The 12283-nt window shown below is 33.2% G+C and overlaps 1 protein-coding gene across 1 annotated transcript in view; it reads right to left on the minus strand.

Moving 5' to 3' along the window:
* Positions 1–2270: 2270 nt before the first annotated feature.
* Positions 2271–12283, minus strand: part of LOC137398515 (sulfotransferase 1C2A-like) — a 37636-nt gene continuing 27623 nt past the window's right edge. The window contains exons 6-8 of the mRNA XM_068084629.1: positions 9749–9901; positions 6434–6488; positions 2271–2621 (exon numbers count right to left, since the gene is read on the minus strand). Coding sequence (XP_067940730.1) covers positions 2503–2621; positions 6434–6488; positions 9749–9901 — 327 coding nt within the window. The 3' untranslated portion in view covers positions 2271–2502. The remainder of the gene's footprint in view (positions 2622–6433; positions 6489–9748; positions 9902–12283) is intronic.

The raw sequence follows: 12283 nt of genomic DNA on the forward strand, positions 1-12283 counted from the left end.
TGCCAACTTCTGTGGGCTCAGTGCCTCGACTATCTGAAGTGCTACCGCACATGTTGGCCTCATACCTTAATATGGTCAAACTCGGATAACTCACCCTCCAATAGCTTGAACACATAGTTAACTCGAACAGATATTTTTGGTCTGTTCCTACACAATGATAACTTGCTTTAGATGACTCCAACTTATCATCAATAGCTCGAAAAGTTTTTTGCCCAACGGCTATCGGGATGGCTATTATCACTTTAGAATATCACTTCATTCCAAGCCATAGAGATAAACCTTAATTATTAGTAGTTCTTAGGCGTCATTATTACCACCATCAGCAAAATACTTTCGTTGACTTTTCTAAAGGTTTGGAAAAGATCTGATTTTAACAGACACCCGCTTTGCTAAGGCCCTTCAAAAGCAAAGGGAGAGCGTGAAAACCTTCGGATAAACTTAAAAAGTAAAATCGGCAAAACTGATCTGGGTTAAAATGCTCAGAAAAAGATATCTTTTGCTGAGCGTTTTAACAGCAATCAAGTTTTGCCAATTTTAACCTGAGGACGTCCTTGCAGTTACATCACCTAAAACAACAAACAAGTCTCAAGTGATAGAAAAATATCTATACTTTCTGATAAAATTTTTTAAAACTTTACATGAGAAGCCCTTTAACTTGCAACAAGCTATCTATGCTTTTGATTTATATATAGTTTGTACATGTACTGATAAATACATACACTTGTGACAGTGCTCTGATAATTTGAATGCTCTGATAACTCAAAGACTTTCGCTCAGTCTCATGAAGTTTGAGTTATCCATGTTTGACTGTATGTAGGAATTAGGCTTTCATTTTTTTTAATCAATATTGTGTATATATTTATATACCTTAAATTTTAAAACACATACACACATGCACAAAATATCCTAAAAGGTTTTGCCGATGGTAATTTGTGGAGAAATGTTTTCCGCTAAGGTGCCTGTTTAAATTAAGCTGCTAAGGAAAAAGGGCTGTATAGATATGGCCAGTCCATAAGAAAAATAGAAAAAACTAAAGTTTGCTCCTGTTCTGTACTTCTTAGACTTTTATGAAAACTTATATTTGGTTAATAATTTTACATCTAATGAGAGAACATAAACCAACACCGACGCCATTTTTGGAAGAAGCAGTACTTTTAAAGGGTGTTGTACCTTTTGAGTCAACTAAGATATTAGAAATCATTGTTGATATTATGTTAAAAGCCCCGAACGATTCTCTGAGGGATTGCCAGCCACTAGGGCAAGAGATGCAAATTTATTCTTCCCAAACAATAACACCCTGGTCAGTATACTAAAACTTTCAAAAACATGACAGGGTCTTCCTATTATCATATCAGTGCTGGCATGAGAAAATAATAAACTTACCTTATTCTGTCACTGAACTAGCCAATTTCCAACACTGACATCTTCAGCAAGTGCTCTTGATAGCGTCAGTGAAGTTTGTGTCATGACTCGCTGGCCAACTATGTTACATGAGTTGAAATGACAAACAACTTTCAAGAGATGGTTACTATATATGGTAAATATTTACACTATTGAGAGTCGCCCTATCTCTCAATAGTGCTTGTTTTGAAGGGAAATATCTTTTTCTTAACTTGCTTTCAACATGAATATTTATAAATTGAGAGTTGTCAGAACTTGGACGTTTTATTTGAAAAGCATATATGTTATTATATCATGGTATACTAGTTATACAAAAATGAAATACATTTTTATCATGTATTTTATAACATATATGTATTTATCTAAAACCCAGCATATTTTTTCAAGAATCGTCGAACCTAGACGTACTAAAGTCATTGTCTAGACTTAGGTATTTTGTTAATCCTGATCTAGATGTTGTTAGTCTAATGTTGTTAGCCATTTTTATTATTTTTTATAAGTGAGAAAAATTTGGTGGTGAATTTTTCTTACTTATAAAAAATATGCTAATTAGCATATTTTACATTAACATATTTAGCATATTTATTTAGCAAAAACCTCAAATGGGATTAGGGCTTTGTGTATCTGCGTGATGACTGAAAATCTCATAACCAATTGAGTGACTTAAAAAAAAGCGGTAAAATCTATAGATTTCAAATCGCATAGCTATTACCTCAAATCTGAGCGTATTACATTACGCCTAGATTCGAGGTCTTCCTGCGCATGATGCACTGCCAAAACCAGAAAATGAAGCATCACTATGTGCTGTATTAAACAACTTGAGTTGGTTTGTGTGAACATATTTTAAAATGTTAGTAACTGCTACAATGTTATGCATTGATATTATATTATGCAAAAATAAATACAGGTATATTAGTTGAAGGGATTCAAAAACTTGTAAACTGGATGATGAAAAAATACTACCTGAAAACAAAGAACAAAGAAATGCTAAAATAATACCAGAAACCTTTCAAGAAAACACTGAAATTACATAAATGGTGCTGTTAAGTGTGAGATGGAAATATTATTTGCCTATAATTACAATCTAAAACACGTTTCAACTTATTTATGCGCAACGTATTTGAATGGAATCTCCTTTCCGGTTTGCCATTGGTCCAGGAATGCATCAAAGAGTTCGTTGTCAGCGACAGTGAATGTGTCTTTCCAATCTCCAATTTTACCTGCAATATATTACTTTTGGTGAAACAAATGGGAAGTATTAGCAGTGAGTACAGATGATTTCTCTTATTTTTAATCTGATAACTCTCAGATGGGCGTTTAAGAAGTTACTTTTCAGGAACCAGAAAAAGTTTTGAAATAACTTTAGCAACCTCGCAAAAAGTGGGGAGTGTATGGGCGTGTGAAATTCGGATTGTGGAATTGCAGACTAACAGAAAACATACAATGACAAAATGGGACTTATTAATACAGATTATAAACTATGCTAGTTTTAAAATTAATGAGTAGCGTATTAATATTGACGCATAAACATTTTTATATATATTTTACTAATATTTTAATATTGACTTTGGTATAAATCCTTTGTTTTTTTGTCACGCCACCAATTTTTCGGCACTTGCAATCATTTGTGGAAATGCCGCCATATTTGCAGGCAAACAGTTGTCATTCTCACCATATGTATAGACAAACAGTTGTCATTCTCACCATATTTGTAGACAAACAGTTGTCATTCTCACCATATTTGTAGACAAACAGTTGTCATTCTCACCATATTTGTAGACAAACAGTTGTCATTCTCTCCATATTTATAGACAAACAGTTGTCATTCTCTCCATATTTGTAGACAAACAGTTGTCATTCTCACCATATTTGTAAACAAACAGTTGTCATTCTCACCATATTTGTAGACAAACAGTTGTCATTTTCATCATATTTGTAGACAAACAGTTGTCATTCTCACCATATTTGTAGACAAACAGTTGTCATTCTCATCCACTTTACATTGTTGAATAAAATTTTTGGTGTATTTCAAGTTTATATTGGTATTCTCTGGTGTTCAACAATGCTGTACAAAGTTGCGAACAACAGCATCATTCGCGAAAAATAATTGCAGAAGTTTCATGTTTTCAACGGTAAAGGTTGTCTGCAAAGATGGCGGACCCCGATAATTCACTGTCCCACATTCCTAGGAAGACGTCATAAAAAAATGAAAGATTGTCATTAAACAAATGAACATTAAACAAACATTAATACATAATATGTCATCACAGACCAATATGAAGAATTTACCAGCATAACAAGGAATGATCTAAAAAGGTCTGATAATTTTCCATTGTGCTTCTAAATGGAGGTTATTTTTCCAAATAGCCTGGAAGTTTAGTGCGCTGTGAGAGATCATCAGGTGTGTCGAGAAAGCACAAAAAATAACCATCTGCACAACTATAGTGAATCGGCAAACGGTGGTCAATTGGTGCAGGAGTTAGAGTAGGGGTTGAAGAATTTAAATGTTGCTAGTTCAAATCCTGCATAGTACAATTCTTTTTCTCAATTTCCAATCATGGGGATGACAAACAGACAGGCTTTTATTATAGAAGAATTTGGTCTGGCATATTGAAGTCACAAATAGAGATGTTTGGGCCACGTAATACTTTATACCTCTCTGATTATAGTCATACCTCGACATACCGACCTAATGGATTTGGGACTCGTATGTCAATTTACTCGCATCTCAAGGCTTTATTTCCTATATAAAATATTCAACTACAAATTAATCTGTTAGCATACTATAAAAATACATCTAAACATGATATTACGGTGGAAAATTATGTTTTAATTATTGTAACCCAGTACATGCGCTAAAAAGTAACAAACACATATTTAGTTGTTATGATCTGCAGTAAAATGCAACATCGTAATGTACAAGACTTTTTGCCGCCTCTTGTGTACTTGGCTATATAGTGTAGTGAGCATTAAGAACTGGCTCGTATGCTCGTATCTTAAAGAATACTTGTATGTCAAGGAAGAAACTTGCTCGAAAGTCAGCTTGTATTCCGAGGTTCTCGCACGTTGGGGCAAGTATGCAGACATGAGACTGTATTTAAATTTACCAGTGTACACATGTACCTACATTTACTTACATGTAAGTGCAAAACATAATTTTTAAAACATTTGCAACAACATTGAATTAAAATAATAAAATCCAGAAAAAGCCAGTGAGCTGCTAAAAGTAGCAGCACTGGACGATTTGAGTAGCAGCCAATCACTGCAGAGTATATATAGTAATGAGCCTACTTGTTTTTGTTTCTTGATTAAAAGATTGATTGTCAAGAAAAATGCCAGTTAATATACAAATATTTTAGACAAATACTTAATGGTGGCAAATAGATATATTGGATAAGTATAGAATATACTCCTTTGGGATTTCCCTTGCTAGCTTTAAAGTGTGATTTAGAGCATCGGTAGGAGCTGGGAAATCCCATCAACGCTATTATTGGAGCGATTTAGTCTTGTGTGTTTGGTTGTGATTACAACAGTCTGTACGTGGCCATAGTTACGCCTTAATTTATTGGTCTAATGCTTTTTGGCATCATCATTTTGGTGCCAATGTTTTTGATGGCATTTTTTTGACCAACTATAAATAATGCTAGTCATTTTGCAGCCATTGTGAAAGGCATAGAAGTTATCAGCTCTATTGAAGGAAACCTGCGGAAAGTGTTGGATGAGAAAAGCAGAAAGAAGTAGATGACTATGAAGAAAGTCTGACAAAAACAAAGCTTTTCTGGGAACTTATTTATCTACTTGTAGGTGTATTTGAGCATATTTATTTGAGTGTATTTAGTATTACTTTGTTATTAATACCTCTATGAAATAGACACTGTCTACCCAGGCAAACGTCCAGTAAAGCTTATCGGTCACCAGGATGGATCATTGCTATTTGCAAATCAATCATTGGCTGAATCTTCTGTGATTAGCACAGAGAAAATAAATTTTTTATGGTGCTAGCTTTTTGGCATCCTACAGCTTATATGACAGTTTAAATAAAAAATTTATTTTGGCATAAAATGAAAAATATATTGTTATATCGATTAGTAATTTTGTTATATATTATCGTTGTATTGTATAAATTTAATAAAAATTTGGATCTCATTAATTAGTATCAAAACAAAAAACCTGTGACAAAGAACCGGCGCCAAATCGATTTATTCCACCAATTTATATCTGTAAATAAAAGACAGAAAATATGGCCATGGTTAAAGTGAAATGTTCATGTATATTGAGTTTTATTTTAAATACTTGTGTCAAGTCCTGTCTGGTGATTTGAATAATGTTTTTATGTAACTTTATACATTTATACATGTGACCTTATACATTTATACATATAACCTTATACATTTATACATGTAACCTTATACATTTATACATGTAACCTTATACATTTATACATGTAACCTTATACATTTATACATGTGACCTTATACATTTATACAACTTCATAAATCTTTTCCCACAACTAAACTTAACGCAGAAAAGAGAAAGAGAAAAGAGAGAAGAAAAGAGAGAAAAGGGAGAAAAGAGAAGAGAGAGAAAAGAGAGGGGGAAGGGAAGGGGAAGGGGAAAGAGAAGGACAAAGGGAGAAGAGGAGGGGAAGGGGGAAAAAAAGAAGGGAGGGAAAGGGAGGAGAATGGGGGATGGGAAAGGGAGGAGAATGGGGGAGGGGAAAGGGAGGGGAAGAGAAAGGGAGGAGCAGGGGAAGAAGAGGGGAGGAAGAGGGGAGAAGGGGAGGAAAAGGGGAGAAGAAGGTGAGGAGAAGAGGTAGGGGAGAGAGAGAAAGATTTTAAAAAGCATAGACATGGTTATGCTTGATGAAAAGATCTACAGAGTAGATAGAAATATACATAAATTAATCAAATAGACATCTAGAATGATGAACATGGTGTCTCATTTTATACAGTCATTTGAGGACATAGACGTGGCAATATAACTTAACAATTACATTGTCTGTGGACATAGATCTGATGGTTGATAAACTCACCTTTTCTAAACATGAGTTTGAGGGTTTTCTGAAGTGTGGCTTCATCTGTTCTAAGCTGGAAGTAAACAGAACCAGTGATATTACATAAACATAAGCTGGTACTCTCCATTAACTAAAGGGGTGTTGTTTTTTGTAAGCCGTATCCAACGCAACAAGTGGCCTTTGTTAAAAAGTTATGTATTTTCTGAGCGTCAGCTGAGATATAAACTCTATGCCACTTTCAGGCAGAAGAAATGACTCTAATTTGGCATTTTTTATCAGGCTTTGCTAGACACTTGTTTTTAAAGGTCACTCTTTAGCAGCAGAGTCCATGAATTTTTTGAAATGCATTAAACAACTTCATTCAATCATGATATGTTCTTCAGGAAATAATTTCTAATCTTTTAGCACGAGCCGTACTGCAGACCTGTAGCTGTTTATCTATTTACCTGACAAAAATGTTTAATGTAGCTGACAAAGCAGTTTTCCTTACTCAGAGAATTTTATGGAACTCTATTTAAGATAGTCTAATAATTTTCAAAGTGGGAAAATGAACACAAAGGTTTATGACTTGTACATAATTAATATTGATTAGAAACAACTGTGACATTATGTAATTATTTTAAAAATTATTTGTTATTTGAAGTATGTAGATTATCTAAAAAAATTCTGTTCAAAATTTTTATTCAGAAAAACAGTCATACGTAGATAGGTTTTAAAATGAGGACTTCTGAGAATAACTATTTTGCAGACAATTTTTTTAACTTTTGATCTGTGAGAAGGACGAATTGTTTGCGAATCGAAAACGTTGGCTTATCGAAAGCGCTTTTGCCTTACGTTTGCACATGAGCTAACATTGGCACATTAGCTAGCATTTCACATTGGCTAAATTAGGTGTTAACAATAATTAAGATTATGTAAGTCTGTGTTCCAGCAAAAAATTATTACCTTACCTCACAGCATGGAGCTGGCATAATGAATGTTTGTATATCAAAAACTGATTTTTGTCCTCTAACGTTAAAATTATTGCTCAATAAGAAATATCATGATAATATTACACAATAATATAATACAATAATACAATGATAATAAAAGATAATAATAAGATATAATAAATTATATCAATAGACTAATGTCTTTTAGGATGTTAAATAAATCTTTGCTCTTATTGTCCTGAACGGCTTTTGCGCCATGTTAAAAACGTTCGGTTTGAAAAAATCATATTTCAAAATAAATACTGGCACCCTGCTAGGCAAGCATTCCAATGAAGCTTTTTGCTAATAAAACACAGAAAATAAGTATTCACACAATTATTTTTTAACACTGGGAGGCAGTTGATAGGTTGAGTGGCAGGCTACTGAAGTGAAAGCCATGAATTCTAAAACCTAACAGAGCAATCTTTTATCTGTAACCCTGGCTTTGAAAATACATATAGACAGGCAGACAGACGGTTGTTTTTATTGTATAAAAGCCTTTAACAAAATATTGTTTGAATTTTAATTTTTACGTAATTTTGACTCAACTTGCAAATATTGCAACATATTGCAAGTCTTTTTATGTAGAAAACTGGATTAAAGGTTCTTCCAATATGCAAAACTTAGAAATTTTATTAATCACCAAATTCGAACCGGTTCTCAGAACCTTGTCCTAGGTTATTCAAAATTTAAACTGAAGGAAAACAGTAAACATAATGGTTATAGCCATTATATTTGATTTTAATGATCAGCTGTGGCCTTTTTCTCTTTTTGTTTTATGATTCTTGTATGGCATCATTTGAAAAAAATTTCTGTTTGAAACGAGATTAATACCAATATAAAATATATCTAATATAAATAAGATACATGTATATATAAGTAAAAAATACATTGCTTATATTTATGTAATACTTATATATTTACGTAATATGTATATATTATTTACATAAGTAATATATAGGCCTACATTGTATATGTATATAAGTACAGTGAAACATGGATAACTCGCCCTCGGATATAGCGAACACATGGTTAACTGGAATGGATTTGCTCGGTCTGTTCCCACGCAATGATAAATGGCTCTATATAACTCGAACTCAACACTGTTAATTCGAACTGTTTTTTGCCCAACGGCTACCGAAACGGTTGCTATCGCTTTAGAAAATCACTTTATTCCAAGCCATAGAGGTAAACCTCAACTTTTCGTAATTCATAAGCGTCGTTATTACCTCCAACGGCAAAATATTTTTGTCAACGACTTTTCTAAAGGTTTGGTGAAATTTGATTTATACTCCTATACCATGAATAGCACGGGCTAACCGGGTTAGAGCTTTGTTGTCATGACCTTGACTTGCTTTCCCTTTCTGCATCTTATCGAAGCTGGTATCATCAGCGATCTGTTCAATCAATTCTAGTGGCCTCCCAGTCCCCATGAAGTCGTCGAGTTTTTTAATCGTCTCAAGGATTAATCGCTCAAGGATTTTCGCCACGAACATAAAAAACAAAAACAGCATGTTGTTTTTGTTTTGTATTTGCGTGGCGAAAATCCTTGAGCGCGTGACCCGGCTAGCCCGTCATGAATAGTTTTCCGACGTTGATTCCGTGTTTAATCAACGTCGGAATGTTGAATGTTTAAAACGCCTTAAAATTTGTTGTAATTAAATGTATACGTTGTCTTAGCTAAAAAAAACTATTCATCGTTTGACCTAAACACAGAATACGTGTGTACATTCAATAAGTATCCATTCAAAAAGCGTGAGTGATATACAATGTACCGTAAAACCTCGTAAAACTTTTAATTGAACTGCCTCGGAGTATTGCTCTTAACGAATTCCAGGTAAAGTAATGTAATCTTTGCATAAACTTCAAGAAAAATCGGCAAAATTGATCGAGGGTAAAACGCTCAAAAGAAAAGAATGTTTTTTCTTTTGAGCATTTCAGCAACGATCAAGTTTTGCCAATGTCAATCTAAAAAACGTCCTGGCAATAACATCACCTCAAACAACAAACCAATCTCAAGTGATAGAAAAATCTCTATACTTTTTGATAAAAACGTTTTAAACTTTACATTAGAAGCATTTAATTTGAAACAAGTCATTTGTGCTTTTGATTTATATTATAGTTTGTATATGTACATGTATCTACTAATAAATAAGTAAATACATGGACTTGTGACAGTGCTCTGATAACTTGAACGCTCTGATAATTCGAACACTTTTGCTCGGTCCCTTGAAGTTTGAGTTATCCGAGTTTCACTGTATATTTATATATTACTATATAAATACATCACTTATATATAATACAGGTATTATACATGTATATATGAATATATATCTCCGTAATATTCTTGTATTAAACTTACGATGCTGAGCAGAGCTTTGTTGTCATGACCTTGACTTGCTTTCCCTTTCTGCATCTTATCGAAGCTGGTAGCATCAGCGATCTGTTCAATCAATTCTAGTGGCCTCCCAGTCCCCATGAAGTCGTCGAGTTTTTTAATCGTCTCCACTGGTTCCTGCATTACATAAAGTTATATTCTCAAGGCACTCATTTTTAGGGCAAAGCTTTCAAGGTCATGAAAAGGTCATAAAAACAGCTGTGTTTGCAGCAGGTGAACATATGAGTTTGATTTAAAATAGTTTTTTAGGGAGTTACCAAAATTCTAATTAAACGAGCCGATGATTTTCATCAAATAGCAAAAATCATTAAGTTGAACTAGCTACAAGATATAATTTTGATTTTACTTTGGTGTTATTCTAATTTTAGTCCAAAAAAATGAGCAGCATTAAAAATAGGTAAAACTTGTTTGTAATCATTAGCTGGCCAAACAAATATCTTATTTAAAAATTTCTTTTAAAAGGAGAGCATACAAGCAATGAGAGCATACAAGCAATGAGAGCATACAAGCAATGAGAGCATACAAGCAATGAGAGCATACATGCAATGAGAGCATACAAGCAATGAGAGCATACAAGCAATGAGAGCATACAAGCAATGAGAGCATACAAGCAAGGAGAGCATACAAGCAATGAAAAAACCCTCAAATATCATGGTACTCTTTAAGAGCTGCTGTAGTCTAATGGTTAAGAACGCTAAACAACAGGTTTTTACACGTTTAAACCAGTTAACAACAGGTTTTGGTTTAATTCCAAAGAAAAGCCGCCGATGACAAAAATGATTTCTAAACTTAAATGGTTTAGATATCATTCTTATGGTATCATTACTTAGGTTCACTTGCTGCTAAACTCAGAAATGCCCAGCCAAGATTACAGATCCATTGTTTATATAGCAATACTCTTAAAAATACCCACGCAGCCTCTGCAAAACGCTAAGTAGACAGCATACTCAATCTCTGAGGGATTTCTCACACTTGTTCAAACAAGATATTTTACTATCTTCAAGTTTAGCATCCACAATACATAGCGAAAACTTTAAAATGCACTTTTCGTCTGTCAATACTATTAGAATGCGTTGTGGAAGTTGAAAGGAAAAAACATTGTAAAACTTCTAGAGCATTGTTCAATAATAAAACATTGTAACGTGACTGGAGAAACTGACTTGTTTATACTGCTTTAACTAAACTTTACAAAGACCTTACTAAAAATGGATAAACAAATCCTAATTTTTAAATAAAATTGTAGGTGCTGTATAAAAAGGGCTATACTTGATTGCAGATTTTTGGGTTTGAGCCAATTGTGTTCATGTTTAGAACGAACGGTAGTCTAGAGCTGTATCCTGATATGGCTGTTCCAACAATGTTTTGGAAACTATTATTAAACTATTTTGAAAACAACTTATTTGAAGTTTTCAATGACTCTAATCTTTAAAGCTCATTTAATATATATCTTGTACATAAAACAGTAAAAAAAACTAATTACTATGTTTTTAATCAACATTAACAAGACCTACAAACGGCTAACAACTTGACTAACAACCACTTTAACATTTGCATTTTAATATACAAAGTAGTTTACCACATACCCAAAAAAAGCTCACAAATTATGTTGATATATACAACAATAGATTTTGGGGTTGTGTTCCCACTCATTTGTATTTGTTTGGCCCGCAACTATACTCCATTCTATTCTTTCATAAAACCGTAGCTAATAGACATTGGTATATGTCACTTTGTGTGTTACAGATATTATTTATTCTTATGTGTTAAGTTTTTGCAAACACCCCTTTTGTGTTCAGTCCCTCTTTCCGTTTCTGGCATTCGCGCTATTCCTTCGTCATAATATCTTTGATTTATTTCGATTTTGATTATTATTATTTCGATTTATCTCTAAAAAATAACAATATAGACTATGGAAACTAGTAGTTCAACACATTAAACATTTGTGTTGACCTTTTTATTTTGCAAATCAAAAAAGCTGGTAAAGCTAGATAAAAACATCTAAAAATAATATATCATACATAAGTTTCATCAGCTAAAACCTTGTCTAGTTCAACTTAGATATGCTTGATATTTTTTTACCACTTTTACTTCCAAACCTACAAATATTCAAACCCAGTATTTTACTTTTATGTAGGTAAGCTTTTATGTAAGCTTATTTCACTTTTATGCAGCTAAGTTACAATAACGATAAAACTCACTTTTTATTGATAAGCATTTTATTGGGTTAGTGATATACACAATGTAAATTTTAAAATTATTCATGTAAAGTATGTATGAAGCTATGCGTAATTACTTGAAGCAATAGTTGTCACCATAGGTTTTTGATCTGTTGAGATTGCTACATGAAATTCAGGGTTTTCTTATACAGGTGTTTGCTTCAACAACTACTGGAAGCTCTTCTTCGTTCAACTCGGTCTGATATTTTAACGTACAGTATGCTCCCGACAATGACAATGACCTTGTTACACAATTTTTGTGCCTAACGATGTGAATCACGAT

The sequence above is a fragment of the Watersipora subatra genome, chromosome 6, assembly GCF_963576615.1.
Source record: "Watersipora subatra chromosome 6, tzWatSuba1.1, whole genome shotgun sequence".
Classification (NCBI taxonomy): Eukaryota; Metazoa; Bryozoa; class Gymnolaemata; order Cheilostomatida; family Watersiporidae; genus Watersipora; species Watersipora subatra.